General features: G+C 41.0%; 1 protein-coding gene across 28 annotated transcripts in view; it reads right to left on the bottom strand.

The window, feature by feature from the left end:
• NRXN2 (neurexin 2) overlaps positions 1-25,082 on the bottom strand; it is a 3,426,600-nt gene that overhangs the window by 2,602,749 nt on the left and 798,769 nt on the right. For 25 of the 28 annotated variants that reach the window (XM_073605072.1, XM_073605073.1, XM_073605071.1 and 22 more), the window contains one exon: positions 8,779-10,078. In XM_073605072.1, the coding sequence (XP_073461173.1) occupies positions 8,779-9,520 (742 nt within the window). In that variant the 5' untranslated portion in view covers positions 9,521-10,078. The remainder of the gene's footprint in view (positions 1-8,778; positions 10,079-25,082) is intronic. The other 3 variants (XM_073605074.1, XM_073605075.1, XM_073605080.1) reach the window with 1 other exon arrangement.

The following is a 25,082-nucleotide window of genomic DNA, read 5'->3' as shown; positions in this document are numbered from 1 at the left end:
CCGTCAGTGGTCTGCGGACACAGCCTGCAATGAGGCAGCTTTACTACACCAGTTCCGCCTAGGACTCTCTGAATCTCTCAAAGACGAGTTGGCTAGGATCGGGATCCCCACTACACTTGAAGGACTCATCCAATTATCCATCCAACTGGATCAATGTTTGCGGGAGAGACAGTCTGAACGATCACGAACCTTCAGGCTCGCCGTTACATCCACCTCTGGATCAGTTCCTAAGCAGATTGGCCTGTTACATTCTGCACTGACCCCTGATGAAAGATGTCATCGTATCCTAGCCAATCTCTGCCTCTATTGTGGTGGAAGAAGCCACCCACCTACTCTCCAGTATATTTCCAGGTTTCCGAAACTTCTCCCTCACAACTTGTTCTTCTCATCACGCTGCAATTAGGAAAAGAGGAGATCCGGCTCCAGGCCATAATCGACTCTGGAGCATGCAGTTGCTTTGTGGCCTTGAACCTGGCAAGAAAACTTAGGTTGCCCCTTCTCCACAAGAAACGGGGTCTGGAAGTCTGTTTAGCAGATGGCACCTTACCCAATTCTGGCCTTGTTACACAAGAGACTACCCCTCTCCTTATTACTTCTCCCGATGGCCATCGGGAGTTCATACGTTTTGATGCTTTGAGCTCACCTATGTCTCCAATTATCTTGGGTATTCCTTGGCTCCAAGCCCCTAACCCCCAGATCGATTGGATCAGGAAGGAAGTCCTGTTCACTTCCCCCTATTGCCAGCAACACTGCCTCATTCCTAAATCCAGAGATACCGCCAGTTGTCTGACAGTCCAGTCTGTATACTCCACTAACCAGGATGTACCCCAGGTGTACCACGAATTCCTGGACGTCTTTGATAAGAGAAAAGCTGATGTTCTACCACCACATCGGCCATATGATTGTCCTATCGAATTGCTTCCAGGGGCCGAGATTCCATTTGGACGTATATTCCCCCTCTCTGAAGTGGAATTAGGAACACTACGACAATACATAGACGAAAACCTGGCTAAAAGTTTCATCCGTCCTTCTTCCTCTCCTGCCGGTGCCAGCATTTTCTTTGTCAAAAAAAAAGATAAGACTTTAAGACCATGTGTGGACTGTAGGGAACTGAATAAGATCACCATAAAAAAATGAAATCCACTTCCACTGGTCCCCGAACTCTTTCAGAGACTTCATTCAGCCCAAGTATTCACCAAGCTCGACCTCCGGGGTGCCTACAACCTCGTTCGCATCCGTAAGAGCGATGAATGGAAGACAGCATTCAGAACAAGGTTCGGGCACTTTGAGTATTTGATGATGCCGTTTGGGCTCTGTAATGCTCCGGCTACATTCCAGCACTTTGTAAATAACATCTTCCGGGAATACCTTGACTACTTTGTCATCATCTATCTGGATGACATCCTTATATTCTCAGTCACCTTGGAGCTCTATTGGATTTTATGTAAAAACAGTATTACTCACACTAAGGAAACATGGACTTTACGCGAAAGTGGAGAAGTGTGACTTTGAAAAGAAATCAATACAATTTTTAGGGCTAATCATCTCTACTGGCAGTCTAGCTATGGATCCACAGAAAGTGCAAGCAATCCTAGACTGGCCAACTCCGTCAGATAAGTAGGGGGTACAAAGGTTTGTAGGTTTTGCAAACTGCTATAGAAGATTTATAAGGAACTTTTCTTCCATCATTTCGCCCATAACCCAAGTAACCCGCCTACATGGTTGTTTCCTGTGGTCCTCCAAAGCCCAATCTGCTTTTGAGAAATTGAAGTCTCTGTTTACCTCTGCACCAATTCTTCAACATCCTGATCCTGCCCTGCTCTACATCTTGGAGGTCGATGCCTCGGAGGTAGCTACAGGAGCAGTACTTTCACAGCGCCTGGGACCCAAGTCTCTACATCACCCTGTGGCCTTCTCCTCTCGAAAGATGAGCCAGCCCAAGAGAAATTACGATGTAGATGATCATGAGCTTCTGGCCATTAAGACAGCCTTAGAAGAGTGGAGATGCCTTCTTGAGGGGGCCACGCACCCTATAATGATATTCATTGATCACAGAAACCTCGAGTACCTCCGCACTGCCAAACGCCTGAGACCCCGTCAGGCTCACTGGGCTCTGTTCTTTTCACGATTTAATTTTCACATCACCTACCGCCCTGGCTCCAAAAACAGAAAGGCCGATGCTTTATCCCGAATGTTCCCTGATACTCCTGAAGAAACATCTTCCTGCATAATCTTGTCTTCACAGAATATTCTTTTGATTCAACCCGATCTAAGGTCTTCTCTTGAACAAGCTTCTCTCCAATGCCAGGAACCAGAGACTTCCTCTTTAAGAAACCAGGGGGTATCTCTGGTATCGGGACAAGATCTTTGTTCCACAACAAGCCATAATCCAGGTCTCACAAACATTACATGACCACCAACTTGCTGGCAACTTTGGAGTACGGAAAACCATGGATCTTATTCAGCGATCCTTTTGGTGGCCTACCTTGAAATCTGATTGCAAAAAGTATGTTAGCTCCTGCACCACCTGCCAGAGAAACAAGGGGTCCAACATTAAGTCTTGGGGTCTGCAACATCCTTTGCCGGTACCAGAACAACCATGGAAAAATATATCTATGGACTTCATAGTAGAGCTGCCTCCCTCCGAAAGATTCACAATGATCCTAGTAGTTATGGACCATCTGTCCAAGATGTCACACTTCTTGCCTATGACAGGTACTCTTTCTGCTGCAGACACAGCAAAAATTTTCATAAAGGAGATAGTCAGACTTCACGGCCTTCCTGACAGCATTGTATCTGATAGAGGGGTCCAATTTACTTCCCAATTTTGGAGAGAGTTCTGCAAGGTCCTGTCTATTGAAGTATGCCTATCCTCTACCTATCACCCCCAAAGCAATGGTCAGACTGAAAGGACTAATCAGACCTTAGAGCAATATCTACACTGTTTCTGCTCCATTTCCCAGGATGACTGGTCCTCGCTACTCCCCTGTGCAGAGTTCGCATACAATAATTCAGTACACTCAACCACCAATCAATCACAGTTTTGGGCCAATTATGGTTTTCATCCTTTCATCCTTCATTCCTACCTAATGTAATTCCAGAGACCTCAGTCCCAGCAGTTCAGGACAGGATAAATTCCATTCAGGCTAATTATCAAACCCTCCGGTTAACCATGCAAAAGGCTCAAGAGGATTACATGGAACAATATGACAAGAAGAGGGGAGGGTGTCCTAGCTTTAAGGTTGGAGATGAGGTCTGGCTCTCCTCTGCAAATCTTAGCTTCCTTGCCCCTCCCAGAAATTGGGACCAAGATTTATCGGTCCATTTAAGATTAGACGGGAGATTAACCCAGTAGCTTTCGAACTGTCACTTCTGAGTTCTTACAAAGTGCACCCTGTGTTTCATGTTTCCCTATTTAAAACTGTTATCTCTAGTCCTTTTCCAGGAAGAAAGGAAGATCCTCCGCCTCCAGTTTCTGTGGGAGATGAGACAGAGTTCGAGGTTGAAGCCATCCTGGACTGTCGTCGGAGAGGTAGGATCATTCAATTTCTTATAAAGTGGAAGGGTTACCCAGCAGAAGAAAGTTCTTGGGAACCTGCAGCCAATATACATGCTCCTAGACTTCTGCAGAGATTTTGAGTCCTTTACCCTGAAAGATGGGTCCGGTTGGGCATCCAGAGGCTGCCCCTTGTGGGGGGGCACTGTCAGGGAAATAGCCGTGTTACGGGCAATTCCACCAGTAACTGTCATGGTTGCACCAGACAAGTTTCCGTGCGCTTGCACGCACGCAGATGCGTGACAGTCAGGCCATGGCAGTCTGTGCCGCTGCGTGCACACCTGTGTTACGGCTAACCCCTCTGAGGTAGCAGGTTTTTGAGGTTGTACTTTTTAGGTGTCGTGATTCATACACACCAATTCTTTGGGGTACTAGTGATTTGAATTTACAAAGGTTTTGTTCAATTATGCATTATTTTTCTTTCTTAGATCTCATTTGGGGGTTCAGCTACTGCCGGGAGGTTGCTGGTCAGTTGAGGCTTGGGTGGACCAGTGAGGATAAGGGGGGACCAATCATGAACCTCAGTCTCCATTTGGACATTGGGGTGATGTTTTTCCTGGTGTAACTGTTGCCACGATCCTGGCAGTGAAACTCTAACCTCAATGTGTTTGGGTATGTGCTCCCTTTATGTGATTACTTTGCCGTTTATTCTGTGACACCATGGCAACTGCATAATAATATTTATATAAAATTATTGATATACTCTTTTGTTTTTTCTAATATATTGTTATTATATAGTGTGATTCTTCTCCACAAACTTCCCCTGACGAAGGGACGCCTTATCAAGTCCCGAAACGCGTAGGGCTGTGTTGAAGACTTTACAAGCATCATCACCACTTCAGATCAATGTTTTTAATGATGTAACATTTTGTACAATTCTTTTGGCTTCTATATTTATTGTTGGTTTTGTATATTTTTGCTTAAACTAATAAACTTGTTTTTATTAAAACTTAAAAATGTTAAAATCCCATTGACCTTTGGCGGTATTCTTATTTCCTTATCTCAGGGATGTGGCAACCTCCATGGTCTAGCTGGATGGGTTTCCCCTTTTGTTATGTGCGCGCGCAGGCCCTGACCTTGCAGGCACACCCCCCCGACCTATTTAAACCCGCCACTGACACTTGCAGTTTGCTGGATTATCAAACAGCTTCCTGAGTTCCTGTGCCTTGTATTCTCTGAAGATTAGGCTTGTTCCTGTACTTCTCTAGGACCGTCTTCTGGTACCTGATCCCCTGGCCTGGCTGCGGACCCTGTTCCTGGTTTATCCGTACTCAAGACTTCTCTCCGCATGGCTGCCACAATGCACTCCAGCTACCTACTGCCAACCAGCTAACATGCAGCATTCCTGGCAACCCATGCACCTTTGGGCATCGCATCCCCTGTATCAATCCCAGGGGAGAGCTGCACTCAGCCACAAGGGATGCCCTCTCAGCAATCCGGCCTCACACTACAGACTTGACAGGCCCATTCCAGCGCCCACCAAGAGTAACTGTGAGGGCTTACAGTGTTCTGGTACCACCAACACCTAAGGCCCAATTTTCCGCAGAGTGTATAGGGCAGGCTGTATAGTATATACAGGAGGTCCCCTATTTTCAAACATCCGACTTATAAACGCCTCCTACTTACAAATGGAGAGAGACAACAGGAAGTGAGAGGAAATCTACCCCAAGGAAGGGAAATTCTCTCTTGTAAGAGTTAATATGGGAAAAAGGTGTCTCCCCACTGATGCTTTATCACCAATCCTTGTTTCCCTAATAACCCAAAATTTTCAAAATCCAATTGTCATTGGGACAGAAAGTGGGGTGAAATCTTCTGAACAGGGGCACAGACAGCAAAACAAATGTTACAGAGGTGATGATAACCCTTCCCTATGTTATCCAAAAAGCTTAAAAATTGATTTTTTGGCTGGAGCTACACTTACAAAATGCACCTGTTCCAAATTACAAACAGATTCAACATAAGAACAAACCTACAGTCCCTATCTTGTTTGTAACCCGGGGACTGCCTGTATACTGCTGCTATTCAGAGTATATAGGTTCACCTTAATATCCATACCAGCCCCAAAGGGTCTGGTAATGGGCTGAGGGGTGGGGGGGGGGCAACATTACATTACAGCCGCAAGCAGTTTTAAATGACTTTTATTCCTTTAGAAATGTCATTTTGTGCAGGGACTGTTCTAAACACGGGAAAAATGTGCCACTTTACAGGCATACTATAAACACCCCCCCCAGGTATGATATTTAAAAGAATATTTCACTTTTATTGTTTCACTTTAAGCATTATTAAAATCACTGCTCCCGAAAAAACGGCCATTTTTAAAACTTTTTTTTGCATTGATTCATGTCCCCTGGGGCAGGACACGGGTCCCCAAATGCTTTTTATGACAATAACTTGCATATTAGTCTTTAAAATTAGCACTTTTGATTTTTCACTTTCGAGTCCCATAGACTTAAACGGAGTTTACGTGTTGGCACAAATTTTTGGTCTGTTCGCATGTTCTTCCGCAAACCGAACTGGGGGGGTTCGGCTCATCCCTAATCACCAAGAATAATCATGCCCCTTCAGGTTACAAGCACACTGATCTAAAATAAAACTTCTCTTTTTAACCCCGCTGGTGGCTCAAACCCACAGTTTTCAAAGAAATCATCATGAAAGACATTGAAATAGTTCACATGAAGATAGATCTATATCCTTGTGTATTAAAAGTTTGGTGGAAAGAAAAGGCCTAATCAACCATATAAAGTATGTTTTTTATTAAGTACATATAAACAGTTGAGCAAGAATTCCACTCTCACTTTCAAAAAAGTACTAACTGAGAAAATTAGATGGCGATGTAAACAAGAGATATTAAATAAGAAAGAGAAGGGATATTTGGTCCCAAATTCCTCCAGAATCCCAGTCATATACTATTTGCCACAAATACATAAGAATTTGTCTAAACCTCCAGGAAGGCCAATAATCAGTGGCATCAACTCTTTGGTATCTAGAATAGGGGAATATGTTGATCATTTTCTCCACCCTCTCATTGTTAATACCACATCTTACATTCAAGATACCAAATAGGTGATAAACGACATTCAACAGATACATATAAGAGAAGGTGCCTACCTAGTAACTGCGGATGTCACATCCCTATACACTAATATTTCACATGAAGATGGTTTACACAAGCAGTTGATTTCTTTCTACAGTCAGTGGATTATATCCTCCAAACACAAAAACAATTTATTTAACACTTGATTGACTTCACAATGTCACATAAATATTTTTGGTTCGCTAACCACTTTTATTTGCAAACTAGGAGTGTAGCAATGGGTGCCAAGTTCACGCCTAGCCTTGCAAACTTATTTATGGCAAGGTGGAAACATGATGTATTATATGGCAGGCAATAGGCCGCTCTATCTTTTAATAAAAGATATATTGATTAGACATGTGCATGATGAAAAAATTTGTTTCGACTCGATTTGATTTGTTAATCTAGTTATTTAGTTTAGTTCAATTTGGTTGATTCATTCAATTCGTATTTGGAATTCGCATTCAGAATTCGTATTCAGAATTTTCTTCGAATTTACTGATTTTTTCTTCATCAAATGATTACAATGACTCTTTAAATCACCTTTGGCTTAACAAAACAGCATTATTTTGAAATGGTACTCCAATAACACACACAGTCTTTGATTTCAGCAATATGTGTAGTTAGAATTTGACTGGAGTTCAAAGTAAAATTTGATTCGGACGAATTTCATTACCTTATTCGGTGCATTTGGTAAAATTTGTTTATATTGTAATTCAGGTATTTGGATATATCCGAATATCCAAATAATGAAAAATTTGTCTGAATATTTATTTGGAACGAACGAACCACACATGTCTAATATTGATGATGTGATTCTCATTTGGAATGGGGGGAAAAACTCCGAACCTAAGAGATAGGATAGCCCCTAATGTGATTAATCCACCCCCTAAATCTGTATTCTTTTCAAATATTAGTGGTTTTCATACATGTAACAGATGTGTGATTTGTGATGTGAAAGGAAACAGGTGTAAAAAGATTAATCATTTTAATAATTTCACTTCTGTTAGTACATTAAAGAAATATGATTTGGACACATTTATATTTTGCAATTACACTCATGTCGTATGTCTCCTTAAATGTACTTGTGGTAAACGATATGTTGGGATGACTACTAGATGTCTTTAGAGATTACCTTAGGGAACACATATACAGTATATATCATCAAGAGAGGTTTTAAATATCACAGCCTTTCACACATTTTAGAGTTTCATGATAGAAATCCCAAAGAGAGCATTGACAAGCTAGAAACGGCACTGGAGAGAATGTAATAAAACTAGGGAAATCTCCAAATTAGGGATGAAGTGGGTTTATGAGCTTATTATTCTGTTAAAACACCACAGTTTACTATTGTAAATATATCTGTGTAATTTTTGCACTCCGCTTACTATGAAAAAGCATCATGGAATGGCTAGCCTCCCTGTGCTTCCCTCTTTCTGAAAGCTTCCTAATACCGACACCTAAAAACTGCATTTCAGAAAGTCATGCTACCTTGGCAACCTCATGCAAAGCAATAAGACATGATTGCCTTAGTCTGTATAATCTACTGCTCTTAAAGGAGAAGTGTGGGATATAAAAAACTAAACTTACATACTCACCCATGTGGTGGAAGCATCAGTCCGATGCTGAAACTGACCCCTCCGCTTTAAGAATGAGCCCTGAGCAATCACATAACTGCTAATTGCTCAGTTCTCGGTCTTCACTGAGCAAAGAGCGGTGATTGTCAATCACCATTTTCTGCTCTGCCCCTCCAGTGCGCACTGGAATGCCAGGCTGGGGAGTGGGAGGGAGCAGCTGTCTCAGGTTCTTAGGGGCATGCTGAGAGGCTGAGCCAGCTGGCAGTCAGATCCTTCTAGAGCCTTGACCAGCTCTGTGACATTAGCCGACAGCAGGCTTTTGCCCTCTGTTGGCTAAATCTGTGTCACAGGAGTGCAGAAATAAGTGCACTCCTGTGACCCAGAAGAAAAGTATGACCAAAAAAGCTTTGGTCATACTTCTCTTTTAAACTGATTTTCTTCTAGGAATTGAACTTCTTGGAATTAAAGCATGGAAAAAAATCTGGAAAATCAAATACAGTAAGTAAACGCAGAAACAAACATTTGGGTTAACAAGGAATAAAGCGAATAATAGATACATCTATATCACTAACCTTCAGAGCAGTTTTCTCCATGGTACCCAGTGTCCCGACAGTCACACCATATGTCTCCTTCTATCTCATCTCTGCACTTTCCTCCATTGAGACATGGGTTTGCTCCTTGGCATGAATTGGACATTTCTCGATTTGTCCCCCTATCGTCCTCCTTTTCTGTTCCTCCCACCCCTTGACTGGCTAATAGTTGTCCTGGCCTACCCCCCAATCTTAGGGCTTCCAATTCACCTAGAAAAGGTGGTTCATACTTAGCGCCACCCAAAGTAAGGGCTGATAAACGTAGATCCGATGGAAGACCACCTACAAAAAGGTCACTTCGGAGTGTCATTTCTCTGCGCTTTGATCGAACTTCAGCCGCTCCTCTTTCTCCATCTACACTCAGCCAACCCTCACGGCCATTACCACCAATTACTATGCCATGCCAAAGGCCATCTGATACTACCCGAGGCAGATGTACAACAGCAGGTTCTGAACATGAAATGGAGAACCTTAGGCGTGGGCGTCCACCATCCAAAGCTAACTCAAGAAAGTCACAGTCTCCTTCATCATCTTGATAGAGGAGGAGGCCACGACTGGCATTTGTTCTAATTCGGAAAGTTAGGTGTTCTCCCCACCCTCCATTACTACTGGCTACAGTAGGATGAGAGTAACGGACCCATTGACCAGGCGCCCCATAGAACTGGAGTGAAAAGGAACGGAGGGGAAGGGAAAGGAGGGAAGAAAGGTAAAGCAGGGACCACATGGAGGGTGTGGGTAAAGGAATAAAAAATACAGAATGTTGGACAGAAAAAAGTTTGAGAATAACTACAAGGGTTATTGGAAAATCAATGTCATGGTGGCTAAAAAGACACAAAATATTTTTGATAATGTGTCATATCACAGTTGAAATTATTAAGTATATTGAGATAATTGTTTAGCAGTAAGTACAAAAGTAATGTTTACAAAATTGAGTGCAATGCAAGAAATGTTCAACTAGAACTGATAAATGCAAAGAGAAATCACTGTGGATAGGGAGAAGAAACAAGGGAAGTAAATGTTGTAAGGGAAGGATGGAGGGGGGGGAATCAGGGAAATTATTTTTACATTACTGTCCTCACAGTAGTTTTCTAAAGGATGCTGGGATCAGAAAGCCAGTTTACCCTTTTACTTGAGCCCTAAGATTATTTATATGCATTTGGCTAAGATAAACTAACAAGCCCTATTTTCCTTTCCTTGACTGTCTTTTGAACTGAAATGTGTCAATTACATGGGAGCTCTAACTGCTAGGAGGATGGATCAGGCACTTTGATCTTCTAGACTGCTGGAAAAAAAGAAGAAAAAAAAATAGCTTTAAAAAGCACGAAATATACAAATAAATATAACAATATGCACCAACAACACATTAATCATGATGCAACCTAACATTATGGTATGAGACTCTTGTCTAGGTAAATACATACAATTTAAAGCAGACCATAAATCCAGCTAAATCCTATCTGTAAAAATCACTTACTTAAACCTGAAAAAAAGAGAAAACAGTAAAAGATACTCATAGAAGACCCCAGCTATCAGTCCACTCACCTAGGCACCAATGACATCGCTTAATTGCGATCCTGGGAAAGCTGAGGATCCCAAGTCCTATGCAGAAGTGCATTCTTGTGAGGTGCTGGATCCTTCAGGATCCAGCAGGGAGGTTAAGTGATGTCAAAGACCTCTAGGTGAGGGGACAAGAAACCCAGGTCTGCATTATCTTATTTGTTTCAATTATTTTATTTTTTAAGTTGGTTTTGTTTTCTTTCAAATAATTTTGTAAATAAGTGGTTTCAACAATATACATTGTAGGGCAATATATAGTTTCCAAAAGAGGCATTCAACCCAGTGTACAAAAAATGCTTAGGTATATACCTGTGTTGTGTTTGAGATTATACTGTGTGTGTGCTTTCTGATTTTTCTTAGACTTGCATAGAAAAATCTGTTTGTTTTAGAAGTAACATCAGGTTTCAAACAAATGTCATTAGAAATGTTTGCTCAAATTGTTCTCTAATAACATAGATACTTTTGTTGCGAGTTGGGCAAATTTCAGTTGGTAGTTAGATACTTCTATTGTTCCACAGCAATTTTCTAACCAAAGTCAACAGTTCTGTAACTGAGGTCAAGAATAGCTTGACCTTTTGACATATATGACCTATGGCATGTATAATTTGCAAACAGGTAATTTTTCTCCTTCACTGATGTGCACTGTTGAGGCTGCACTGATGAAGCGACACTGCTGGGCACTGGTAGGTGGCTCTGATAGGCACTGATAGGTGGAACTGATGGGCACTGATGAGGTGGCACTGATGGCCACTGAGATCTGGCACTGATAAGCGTCACTGAAGGCCACTAAGAGGCGACACTGATGGACACTGATTGACAGCATTGGTGGGCAGTAATTGGCAGGACTACACTGATAATCAGGACACTTATAATCAATGCCCTGATAATCAGTGCCTATGTCCCTCAAACATAAGCCAGTTATCGGCTTTCTTCTCTCCTCACGTTGTCAGGGTGAGGAAGAAAAAGCCAAAAACCAACTTGGGTTTACATCCTGTGATCAGCTGTCATTGGCTGACAGCTGATCACATGGTAAAGGGCCGCTGCGATTGGCCATTTACCTTGATCTGTGATCAACTGAGTCCGGAGGCTCAGCGTGATCAAGGAAGGATGTCAATGTATGCTCTCATGGGAAAGGAAGCCCACGCTGTAGCAGTCTATCAGCTATAGCGCGTGTAGAAAGTTACATAGTTACATAGTAGGTGAGGTTGAAAAAAGACCATCAAGTCCAACCTATGTGTGTGATTATATGTCAGTATTACCTTGTATATCTCTGTATGTTGTGGTCGTTCAGGTGTTTATCTAATAGTTTTTTGAAACTATCGATGCCACCCCGCTGAGACCACTGTCTGTGGAAGGGAATTCCACATCCTTTTCCACTCTTACAGTAAAGAACAGTAAAGAACCCTCTACGTAGTTTAAGCTTAAATCTCTTTTCTTCTAATTTTAATGAGTTGCCACGTGTCATGTTAAACTCCCTTCCGCAAAAAAGTGTTATCCCTATTGTGGGGTCACCAGTACTGCATTTGTAAATTGAAATCATATCCCCTCTCAAGCGTCTCTTCTCCAGAGAGAATAAGTTCAGTGCTCGCAACCTTTCTTCATAACTAATATCCTCCAGACCCTTTATTAGCTTTGTTGCCCTTCTTTGTACTTGCTCCATTTCCAGTGCATCCTTCCTGAGGACTGGTGCCCAGAACTGGACAGCATACTCCAGGTGCGGACCAGATTCTTGTAGAGTGGGAGAAAAGTGATTAACTATGGAACATGAACAAGAATTAAAAATCATTGAAAGGTGGTTGGAATGATGGACTTTATAGGCATAGCACAAAAGATTAAAAAGAAGTAAAGATATTTATTACAAAAGTTGTTAAAAAATGTACATTAACTTACATAAATTCACAAAGTTTTTATATACCTGAGAGCAATTTGCATACACTATCTACATAGTAAATATATTTTTAAACAGAGTATTCAATCATTTTACTTGTTCAGTCCTAACAGGTTTCAAAGAAGACAGTGTAAAAAAATCGCTCAAGTTGCTCTACATGTTACACTTTCAGTAACGCTTCCTCAGGAGCTTTGGCATATTCTATAAATGAAAGAATAAGCATAAGTACATTGCACTCTACATTAAAACAAAAGGAAAGGATTTTTATAACAAATATTTATATGTAACATATAATGTCACCACCCCTGCAAAGTGCCAGAATTGAGAACTGTCTCTGTGCTGTGGCTCCAAATCTCTGGTGGTAGGCAATGGTATAGAGAGGAAATTAATGGAAGAGAAGAGTATACGAAAAGACAGATACAGAGAAGAGGGAAAGGAAAGAAGAAAAGGACAAAAAGAAAGAGAGAGAAGAAAAAGGGAAAAAGAAGGGGATAGAGAAGAAGGAGAGGGGAGGGGAAAAGGGGGGGGGTAGAGAGGGAAGGGGAGAAGTATGAGGGGGAAGGAACTGAAATATGCAATGTGGAGACAGATGTGTATTTAGCGGCTAAACCAATAGAAGTCGGTTTGTCAGTGTATACTTGTCAAAAAATTATGAGAGACATGGCCAGATCTTTACTTACATTTTTATCAGGAAAAGGCAGAAGAAAAAATATTAAAATAAATAAAATGGGTTGTGCTGTCCTCAACCTCAATAGACATCCAAAAGGAGGGTCCCCAGGTTTGGATGGTATGATCTATATATATATATATATATATATATATATATAGCATAAGTAAATAATATAGATTAGGTGCCATAATTAAATTCAAAAAAAAGAAGAAGGGGGGGTAGGGGAAAAAATAAATTAATTCATTAATAAATAGTGTGTGGGCATATAAAAAAAATGAAGTATTTACCTTGACTATATTATACTGAGGGACCTCCACCTCTTGTCAGCGCAGATGCCGAATGTAGCTAGCCATAAGAGCCCTTGCACACTGGGGTGGGGGGCGGCGTCGGCGGTAAAACCGCCCCGCTAGCGGCCGAGAAAGGGTTAAATACCACCGCAAAGCGCCTCTACAGAGGCGCTTTGCCAGCGGTATAGCCGCGCTGTCCCATTGATTTCAATGGGCAGGAGCGGTAATGGAGCAGTATACACACCGCTCCTTCACCGCTCCGAAGATGCTGCTGGCAGGACTTTTTTTACCGTCCTGCCAGCGCATCGCTCCAGTGCGCAAGCCCTCAGGGCTGTCACACTGGAATGAAAGCAGCGGCACTTTCGGGGCGGTTTGCAGGCGCTATTATTAGCGCAATAGCACCTGCAAACCGCCCCAGTGTGCAAGGGCTCTAAGAGACGCCAGAACATAGCATCTCTTAAATGTGTGGATGCCGGTAGTGACGTCACTCCATGTCTCGGAGCTGATGTTCACATATCGAAAAAGAATAGGTGCGCATGCAAGATTTTTCCGGGACGTGGAGCGCCGCTGACAGTTCAAAATTATGCCACAGCGGCGCCCAGTGGCAAAAAAATATGTATACAATATATCGCAGCGCTAGACCAGCCACAAGGGGAGATACAGAATGAATAATTGTGGCAATTGATAAAAATTAATGAAAATAAAATCGAGGGGGAAACAGAATAAACAGCCATCAGGGTGAGGCAGCCATAAAGGAAGCATGAGAACAGATTGAATCGCTTCAACGCCATTCGCAGAGGACTAAAAAATAACATCATCAACAAAACATGTATCTTTAAACATATAACTATAGTTACAGATATGATAACATAGTTTAAGATTATTTAATCAAACCTTAATTAGCTTGAAATTCTAGAGAACTATCGATATAAATAGAGAGGGTAGGAAGAAAAAGGAAAAGAAAAGAAAAAGAAAATTAAGAATAAAAGGAGAAAGGAGGGTATGTGGAATGGGAAAGGAAAATTACAATGAATGATAGTAAGTGAGTAATATTGGAAAGAAAGGGCTATCATACATTATTGATATAGTATAGTTTGATAAACAGGATGTTGTTACAAAAAGGGCCTACAGTATATGACTGTGTCTCATTAATGCCTGGGCTGTTGGTAGCATTCAATCGCTCTATCCATAATGTTTCTTTTTGTAAAATAATCTTTTTCCAATTGCCTCCACGGGGGTCCATCGGGATCACCGCTAGGGCAATAAAGGGCACATGTCACATCAAAGCCATGGTAAAGATCAAGGTGTCTATTGATCGGAGTCAGCATTTTGCCATTGGTTGAAAGGTAGACATGGTCTTTGATACAAGACTCCAGTTCCTTGCGGGACAGACTCGTATCAAGCCATTACTCTTCAACTCCTCGCTCTAGAGCTAACGCTTGTGGCACATTTAGATGTGGCAGATGTCAATTCTGCCCCTGGCTATGCCAGGATGCTCCCTTTATACTCCCCAACGGGGAACCTTTTTGTCCCAAATTCAGAGCTGACTGCAGCACACAGGGGGTGGTTTATTTAATGTCCTGTACATGCGGGGCTTTTTATGTTGGAATGACAACTCGATGCTTCTGGCAACATATCAAAGACCATGTCTACCTTTCAACCAATGGCAAAATGCTGAATCCAGTCAGTAGACACCTTGATCTTTACCATGGCTTTGATGCGACATGTGCCTCCTTTATTGCCCTAGCGGTGATCCCGATGGACCCCCGTGCAGGCAATTGGAAAAAGATTATTTTACAAAAAGAAACATTATGGATAGAGCGATTGAACACTACCAACACCCCAGGCATTAATGAGACACAGTCATATAGGCCCTTTTTGTAACAACATCCTGTTTATCAAACTATACTATATCAATAATGTATGATAGCCCTTTCTTTCCAATATTACTCACTTACTATCATTCATTGTAATTTTCCTTTCCCATTCCCTCCCTTCTCCTTTTATTCTTAATTTTCTTTTTCTTTTCTTTTCCTTTTTCTTCCTACCCTCTCTATTTATATCGATAGTTCTCTAGAATTTCAAGCTAATTAAGGTTTGATTAAATAATCTTAAACTATGTTATCATATCTGTAACTATAGTTATATGTTTAAAGATACATGTTTTGTTGATGATGTTATTTTTTAGTCCTCTGCGAATGGCTTTGAAGCGATTCAATCTGTTCTCATGCTTCCTTTATGGCTGCCTCACCCTGATGGCTGTTTATTTTGTTTCCCCCTCAATTTTATTTTCATTAATTTTTATCAATTGCCTGCAATTATTCATTCTGTATCTCCCCTTGTGGCTGGTCTAGTGCTGCGATATAGCATATATATATTTTTTTGCCACTGGGCGCCGCTGTGGCATAATTTTGAACTGTCAGCGGCGCTCCAAGTCCCGGAAAAATCTTTTCCCACTGATGTGCCTCAAGCCCGTGTTTATATAGGGCTCGCTCCCCGTTTCCCTGGATACCGGCTAGCGTCCCCTAGCCTGAGCGCATGGCCAGTATGTGAACGTCAGCTCAGAGACACGGAGTGACGTCACTACCGGCATCCACACATTTAAGAGATGCTATGTTCTGGCGTGTCTTATGGCTAGCTACATTTGGCGTCTGTGCTGACACGAGGTGGAGGTCCCTCAGTATAATACAGTCAAGGTAAATACTTCATTTTTTTTATATACCCACACACTATTACTGCATGTACACTGATCAGAGTCATTCTCTGACTCTGCTCATAATATGTAGGAGCATACTTATTATCACCTCTCCAACAGGCACTTGTCAGGGAACACACCAGCAGCAACCTCACTGCATTTGGGATGCCCTAGACTGATCCAGCTTACACCTGGATATATCTGATGATACCCTTATCCTTGGCACCAATTTATTGCCAATTCTCTGCCGTTTTTGGCTGTTTTTGGACTGGCTGGGTGAGATTAATACCAATATATTTATCCAACTCGCTTTTTTCCCCAATTTATTTATTTTTTTCCCCTTCCCCTCCCCCCTTTCTTCTTTTTTTTTAATTATGGCACCTAATCTATATTATTTACTTATGCTATATATATATATATATCATACCATCCAAACCTGGGGACCCTCCTTTTGGACATCTATTGAGGTTGAGGACAGCACAACCCATTTTATTTATTTTAATATTTTTTCTTCCACCTTTTCCTGATAAAAATGTAAGTAAAGATCTGGCCATGTCTCTCATAATTTTTTGACAAGTATACATTGACAAACCGACTTCTATTGGTTTAGCCGCTAAATACACATCTGTCTCCACATTGCATATTCCAGTTCCTTCCCCCTCATACTTCTCCCCTTCCCTCTCTCCCCCCCCTTTTCCCCTCCCCTCTCCTTCTTCTCTATCCCCTTCTTTTTCCCTTTTTCTTCTCTCTCTTTCTTTTTGTCCTTTTCTTCTTTCCTTTCCCTCTTCTCTGTATCTGTCTTTTCGTATACTCTTCTCTTCCATTAATTTCCTCTCTATACCATTGCCTACCACCAGAGGTTTGGAGCCACAGCACAGAGACAGTTCTCAATTCTAGCACTTCGCAGGGGTGGTGACATTATATGTTACATATAAATATTTGTTATAAAAATCCTTTCCTTTTGTTTTAATGTAGAGTGCAATGTACTTATGCTTATTCTTTCAGTTATAGAATATGCCAAAGCTCCTGAGGAAGCGTTACTGAAAGTGTAACATGTAGAGCAACTTGAGCGATTTTTTTACACTGTCTTCTTTGAAACCTGTTAGGACTGAACAAGTAAAATGATTGAATACTCTGTTTAAAAATATATTTACTATCTAGATAGTGTATGCAAATTGCTCTCAGGTATATAAACTTTGTGAATTTATGTAAGTTAATGTACATTTTTTAACGAATTTTGTAATAAATATCTTTACTTCTTTTTAATCTTTTGTGTTATGCTTATAAAGTCCATCATTCCAACCACCTTTCAATGATTTTTAAATATATCGGGACGTGGCATTTACTATCCATACATCATATCCACTGTGCCACTCTGTAGTGATACAAACTCTTTTAAAATGGACAAGAATTAGTTGTTTGTAAGTTATGAACAATGGTCAAGTGGTGAGTAGGAAGAAATCATTTATACATGGCGTCCAAAATGTTTTCTTTAATTATGCAAGCAAGTTATATAAGATGGCTGCTAGCTTTTTATTAACCAGATATCATGCCATTTGTCACTTTTGACTGACAGTTGGGGGGCTGCATCACCAAGCTTTTGCCAGAATTTAGCATGTGTGGCAGCTCCCTTGTTTCAGCAGCGTACCTCCTAGGTCTCAGACATGCATCACTTGTCTGTTTTCCTAAAAAGCTGGCATAATCTGTTGACAGATGCCCATGCAAAGTTTGTCCATGTGACGCCCAGTCTTCATGTGTTCCCAAACCTGTCCCGGTGTGCCTCTTATTTCTTAGCCTCCCTGTTACTCTTCTGCATCTGCCTAGTCCACATAATCCATAACTGCTACTCCAGGTACTTTCCATCTCTCACTGACCACTGGCATATGTTCCTCCTGGTATGCTCCACCTGTAGTTACTGTCTGCTGATACTATTGTTGGTACACGCCATTTGCCAAACTCTGCTCCTCTGAGCTGTGGCAGTTGGACACAGCTTCTCTGGGTATGCTCCATTTACCAAACTCTGCTACTCTGAGCCCCCACAGCTGGGCGCATCCAAACATCTTTTTTTGTCCGCCAGCTTATTTGCTTCCCCACTAGTTGCCTGGCCATTCCCACCTATGACCCCATCACATCTTCCTGATATGCCTGTCAGTATCTGGGGAAGTAACCCAGGGGAGTTCAAACCGCTGTCAGGGGGGTCTTCGTGTAAACCACCTGTCCCTTAGACTCTACTCATTGACCAACCCAGTTGCAGACACAGTGGGATCTGGGTCACTCTGGTTTGTCTGGTTAGTGACAGCATGCAGCCAATAAGATGAAAGGGAGGATACTAAATTGGTATTTGGTTCACCCATGGGGGTGTAAATTTAAAGGGCCTCATAGGTGTTCATTCACAAACATCTGCTTAAAACCATGTAGACATGCCGCTATGCAGCCAAGTCTCTGTTATCCTGGGTAGACTCAGGCTTGATGTTTGAGTGGAACGTTGGTTCAACTCGAACATCAGCTGTTCGTTTGTTCATAGAACAAACAAACATATGGGACGCTCGTGGGACGCTCGCCCTCTGCGGATACTAAATTGGTATTTGGTTCACCCAGAGGGGTGTAAATTAAAAGGGCCTCATAGGTGTTCATTCATAAACATCTGCTCAAAACCATGTAGACAAGCCGGTATGCAGCCAAGTCCCTGTTATCCTGGGTAGAGATGGGCTTGATGTTCGAGTCTAATGTAAGTTTGACTCAAACATTAGCTGTTCGTTTGTTCGCCCCATATGTTTGTTCGTAGAACAAACGAACATATGGGGCGCTCGTTTGTTTTGTTTACATATATTTTTGTGCGTTATGTGCCGTTTACCGCAGTATATTTATGTGTGTTAATGCACATTTAATGCAGTATATTTCTGTGCATTACTGCACGTTTAACACTGTATATTTCTATGTGTTACTGCAAGTTTAATGCAGTATATTTCAGTAAGTTATGTGCCATTTAACGTGGTATATTTCATTGCGTGAGTGCACGTTTAATGCAATACATTTCAGTGCATTACTGCACGTTTAACGCAGTATATTTCTGTGCATTACTGCGCATTTAACACAATATATTTCAGTGCGTCACTGTGCATTTAACGCAGTATAATTCTGTGTGTAACTGCATGTTTAACACAGTATATTGTAGTGCGTTAGTGCAGTTTTACTGCAGTATATCGTAGTGTCAGTGGAGTGTGTCTGTGTAGTGAGTACTCAGGTTACAGTGCACCAAACACCACTTTCCATTGATTAAAGTGCATCCACATGGGGGGGGGGTGTAGCCGGCTGTGAAGGCGGATGGAAGCAGCCTGAGTGAGCGCCATACGAACGGGTCTCTCTGCGGCATTCTAAAGCTATAAAAAGCAATCCCGAGGGCTCCAACCGAATCCAGGAGCGGCGGTGACCAGCTAGAAATTATGAGAAAAATAAAAATCAGAGAAAAACCTCAAAAATTAGGGGAATTCAGGAGCCCGGCCGGGACTCCTGAAAAGAAAGATGGTGCTGTCCCCTTCTCCTCATAGAGTAGCATGAGGCACCAGGAAGCACACGCTGGAAAGGAAGAATGGACACAGGCTGAGACTCGATATGAGAGCAGCACATCAATCCAAGAGGATATCAATAGCCCTCCAAAACAGAAGAGAAGAATTACCTCATCTGAAGAAAATGTAAGTGACTCTATAAATGATGTAAATTACACAATGGAAAATAACCCCTATGATGTCAAACTGAGTGCAATCCCCACCACAGGTCAGCCTATATCTCACTCCACAATCAAAAGACATGATAAGAGGGGCACTGCAGCATGATATGCTAAATTTTATGCAGCAATCTAAAAGAGAAATAGATGTCATTAAAAATAGAGTGGATTACATAGAAAACAAAATGTGTGACTTCACTGATGCACACAATGATCTAGTGGATGCACATTATAATCTGGAAGAGGAGGTTAAGAATCTCAGATTGAAGGTTGCAGACTTAGAGGATAGATCCAGACGAAACAATGTGAATTCAGGGGTATCCCTGAAAATGTAAAACCTGTGGATCTTAAGCGTTTCTTAAAAGAAATGAGGGAGGAACTACTCCCTGCAACTCCACAACAGGAATTGGTGATAGACAATGCACACAGACTGCCTAAACCTCCACACATCCCAGAAAAACTTCCCAGGGATGCCATAGCCAAAATCCACTTCTTTCAAGTGAAAAATCAACTTATGCAGTTTGCACGTCACAACTCACCCTTCCCAGATCCCTATGTGGGAATAGTGTTATATACTCGGATCTATCCCAGGCAACCATCCTGGCAAGGAAGAATCTTAATGCCCCGTACACAAGCGGATTTTTCATTGGAAAAAACTTAGATGGTTTTTCCAAAGGAATTCCGCTCAAGCTTGGCTTGCATACACACGGTCACACAAAAGTTCTCTGAACTTTCGACCATCAAGAATGCGGTGATGTACAACACTACGACGAGCCGAGAAAATGAAGAATTTTGCACGTTGGAATTTGTGCAGACGATCGGAATTTCCGATCGGAACTTTTTCCGACCAAAAAATAGAGAACCTGCTCTCAATCTTTTGCTGATGGGAAGTCCAATGGAGCATACACACGGTCGTAATTTCCGACCAAAAGCTCACATCAGACTTTTGCTGGGGGAATTTCCGATCATGTATATGAGGCATAACTCCATCACCAAAATCCTTAGCAACCACAACATTGTGTACAAGTGAGGATTTCCCACTAAAATAATGGTGGAACGGGATGGTATTGCATACAATATCACTAATATGGAAGAAGGATTGAAAGTCCAACAGAAATGGGGACTACTACCCAAAAATGTTGACAACATCACGGACAAATCTCTGCCTGGCAGACTACAACAGCAATGGAAAACGAGTCATAGATGAAGTATGGAAAAAAATCCTGCGAGCCACAATTATCCAGTGCCTTAATGGAAATTCAACCAAACAGCTACCCGGCTGCAGGCGCAGATCACGTATTCATGACCGTGCGATAAATGATATATGAAAAAAATGCGCCGCGCCTAGGGGTGTAATTGAATAACTGTAAATCTAAGTACAAATCATAGATAATAAAGCGTGCAAATCAAATAGAGCCTAAAGCTCTGATCACTTACTAAGATCACCTGCTGTGTGAGTCCTAAAGCTCTGATCACTTACTAAGATCACCTGCTGTGTGAATCCTATGACCAAACACACTAAAAAATAACTAGTGCAATAAAACACAAAGTGCAATGTGCATAGAAAAACGTAATAAGATAAATATACAATCCACAGTGATTAAAATATAATCATTCCTAATAAGGTGTATATGCTAAAAAATGTTACACATATGTAGATCCACTGTGATTAAAATGAAAAAGAAAAAAAATTAAATAAAACAATATATATATTCGTAAAACACAAACAGAGTAAATCAATCACATGCATGGGCGAATTGAAACTATAATCGCCCTAATAAAAGTGTTCAAATCACATCCGTGAAAGAATCTTCCAATCCAGTAACATAAAGTGACCAAGTTCAAATAAAAGTCAGTGTAATGGTGATGGTTCAAAGAAAAAGTTCCGGTTTTGAATCAAACGTGCCCAAAGAAAAACATGCTGTGAAGTGCCTTGGTGACCCCCAATGTGATTGCGCTCACCTTGGAGCGTGTGACACAGGTTTTAATTGTGTCAATACACGCTTTTGGAGCCACCCCTGGGCTCAGTATTAGGTACAGCTGATTCCCACACTAGATTCTTTATGGCTCCACTCACATCAGACCATATAAAAGAAAAAGGCTAATATAGTATAATACCGTAGGATACTTTTTATTAAAATCACATCCAATCCCCACATGGGGTACTCACATTTATAAGGTGCTCATGTGCACCAAACATAACATAGGGAAAAAACGGCTGTGCGGCGTGCTGCGGGGTGTGAGAGCTCCACAACCCAGCTCTGTGCTGATCGCTCCGTCCTGGCCCCTCCCCTACGCGTCTTCGACACAGGGAGTCACGTGTCTTCATCAGGGGGATATGATTGGACGGGCGCTCTACAGTTTAAATACCCTACGGGCGGCCATTTTGCGTAAGACCACGGACATTAATATGCTGGGCTCCACTCCTCCTAGTGAATTTAAAGCCATTAACAGTGGCCATTTTGCGTGGGACCACAGACATGTATACAATGGGCTCCGCTTTGAATACTCACAGCACAAAAATAATGCATCTATACGAACTCCAAATATAACTTTATCCTGTAATAAAAATATCCTGTAATAAAAATACCCAGGACGGAGCTAGGAAGGGATTGGAAACTCACACCGCTCAGCATACCCTCAAACTAAATAAATACTAGTAAACATGGAAATGACTGTAATGATGATTAATAAATAATATGCAGGCATAGTGCAGACATGGTGATTAAATGTATAAATGTATAACCTACCCTTTAGATAAACTCCATAAGAATATATGCTGGGAAACAACTACCCGTATCATCATAATAAAAACAATAAAAAAATCTTTAATAAAATAAAATTGGGTTTTAGGGCAAACTAAAAAAATTGGGTTTTATGGCAAGCTGATAAACGCCCTTTAATCGCATGATCTGCGAGTTGAATGTCATAATCGCATGGTATATGAATATAGATCAACATAGAAAACTAATTTTAAAACCTAGGTCAGGTTTATACATGCCCCACAATCGCACAACATGCAACTAAATAATATTTAATCGCATGGTGTGAAATATAATATAAAACATCAATAATTAATTAAAAACAAACGAAAAGGAGCTGATTTGATTAAGTCTAAGGTCAAGTTCGTGTGTGACCATCGATCGCACAACTTACAACTAGGTGTATATAATCGCATGGTGTGTAGATACAGTAAAAAATCTCAAAAATTACTTAGAAAACATACCCTCAAACTAAGTAAATACTAGTAAACATGGAAATGACTGTAATGATGATTAATATGCAGGCATAGTGCAGACATGGTGATTAAATGTATAAATGTATAACCTACTCTTTAGATAAACTCCATAAGAATATATACTGGGAAACAACTACCCGTATCATCATAATAAAAACAATAAAAAATCTTTAAAATAAAATTGGGTTTTAGGGCAAACAAAAAAAAAAAAAAATTGGGTTTTATGGCAAGCTGATAAACGCCCTTTAATCGCATGATCTGCTAGTTGAATGCCATAATCGCATGGTATATGAATATAAATCAACATTAAAAACGAATTTAAAAACTAGGTCAGGTTTATACATGCCCCACAATCGCACAACATGCGACTAAATAATATTTAATCGCATGGTGTGAAATATAATATAAAACATCAATAATTGATTAAAAACAAACGAAAAGGAGCCGATTTGATTAAGTCTAAGGTCAAGTTGGTGTGTGACCATCGATCGCACAACTTGCAACTAGGTGTATAAAATCGCATGGTGTGTAAATACAGTAAAAAATATCAAAAATTACTTAAAAAACATGCAAGATCAAATTCCTTGTTCAACCCACCAGGCGACAAGGAGCCAAGTTGGTATATCCACCATGACTCGCGTTTGCTAATGTCCCTGGTATAGTTAGAGCCTCTCCAATTACGTTTTGGGGCCTCCAATCCCCAAAAACTCATACCCTGCGTGCTCTGATTATGCGCATTCTTAAAATGTATGTATAAAAAATGGCTATCAGATCCATTCCGTATGTTCCTAACGTGCTCCTCCATACGGTCTCTTAAAGCCCTAATAGTACGTTTGTTTTTAATTAATTATTGATGTTTTATATTATATTTCACACCATGCGATTAAATATTATTTAGTCGCATGTTGTGCGATTGTGGGGCATGTATAAACCTGACCTAGGTTTTAAAATTAGTTTTCTATGTTGATCTATATTCATATACCATGCGATTATGACATTCAACTCGCAGATCATGCGATTAAAGGGCGTTTATCAGCTTGCCATAAAACCCAATTTTTTTAGTTTGCCCTAAAACCCAATTTTATTTTATTAAAGATTTTTTTATTGTTTTTATTATGATGATACGGGTAGTTGTTTCCCAGCATATATTCTTATGGAGTTTATCTAAAGGGTAGGTTATACATTTATACATTTAATCACCATGTCTGCACTATGCCTGCATATTATTTATTAATCATCATTACAGTCATTTCCATGTTTACTAGTATTTATTTAGTTTGAGGGTATGCTGAGCGGTGTGAGTTTCCAATCCCTTCCTAGCTCCGTCCTGGGTATTTTTATTACAGGATATTTTTATTACAGGATATAGTTATATTTGGAGTTCGTATAGATGCATTATTTTTGTGCTGTGAGTATTCAAAGCGGAGCCCATTGTATACATGTCTGTGGTCCCACGCAAAATGGCCACTGTTAATGGCTTTAAATTCACTAGGAGGAGTGGAGCCCAGCATATTAATGTCCGTGGTCTTACGCAAAATGGCCGCCCGTAGGGTATTTAAACTGTAGAGCGCCCGTCCAATCATATCCCCCTGATGAAGACACGTGACTCCCTGTGTCGAAGACGCGTAGGGGAGGGGCCAGGACGGAGCGATCAGCACAGAGCTGGGTTGTGGAGCTCTCACACCCCGCAGCACGCCGCACAGCCGTTTTTTCCCTATGTTATGTTTGGTGCACATGAGCACCTTATAAATGTGAGTACCCCATGTGGGGATTGGATGTGATTTTAATAAAAGTATCCTACGGTATTATACTATATTAGCCTTTTTCTTTTATATGGTCTGATGTGAGTGGAGCCATAAAGAATCTAGTGTGGGAATCAGCTGTACCTAATACTGAGCCCAGGGGTGGCTCCAAAAGCGTGTATTGACACAATTAAAACCTGTGTCACACGCTCCAAGGTGAGCGTAATCACATTGGGGGTCACCAAGGCACTTCACAGCATGTTTTTCTTTGGGCACGTTTGATTCAAAATCGGAACTTTTTCTTTGAACCATCACCATTACACTGACTTTTATTTGAACTTGGTCACTTTATGTTACTGGATTGGAAGATTCTTTCACGGATGTGATTTGAACACTTTTATTAGGGCGATTATAGTTTCAATTCGCCCATGCATGTGATTGATTTACTCTGTTTGTGTTTTACGAATATATATATTGTTTTATTT

The sequence above is a fragment of the Aquarana catesbeiana genome, linkage group LG11 (assembly GCF_042186555.1).
Source record: "Aquarana catesbeiana isolate 2022-GZ linkage group LG11, ASM4218655v1, whole genome shotgun sequence".
NCBI lineage: Eukaryota > Metazoa > Chordata > Amphibia > Anura > Ranidae > Aquarana > Aquarana catesbeiana.
Note: the sequence above shows the minus strand (reverse complement) of the source record. Positions and strands in the feature narration are given on the sequence as shown.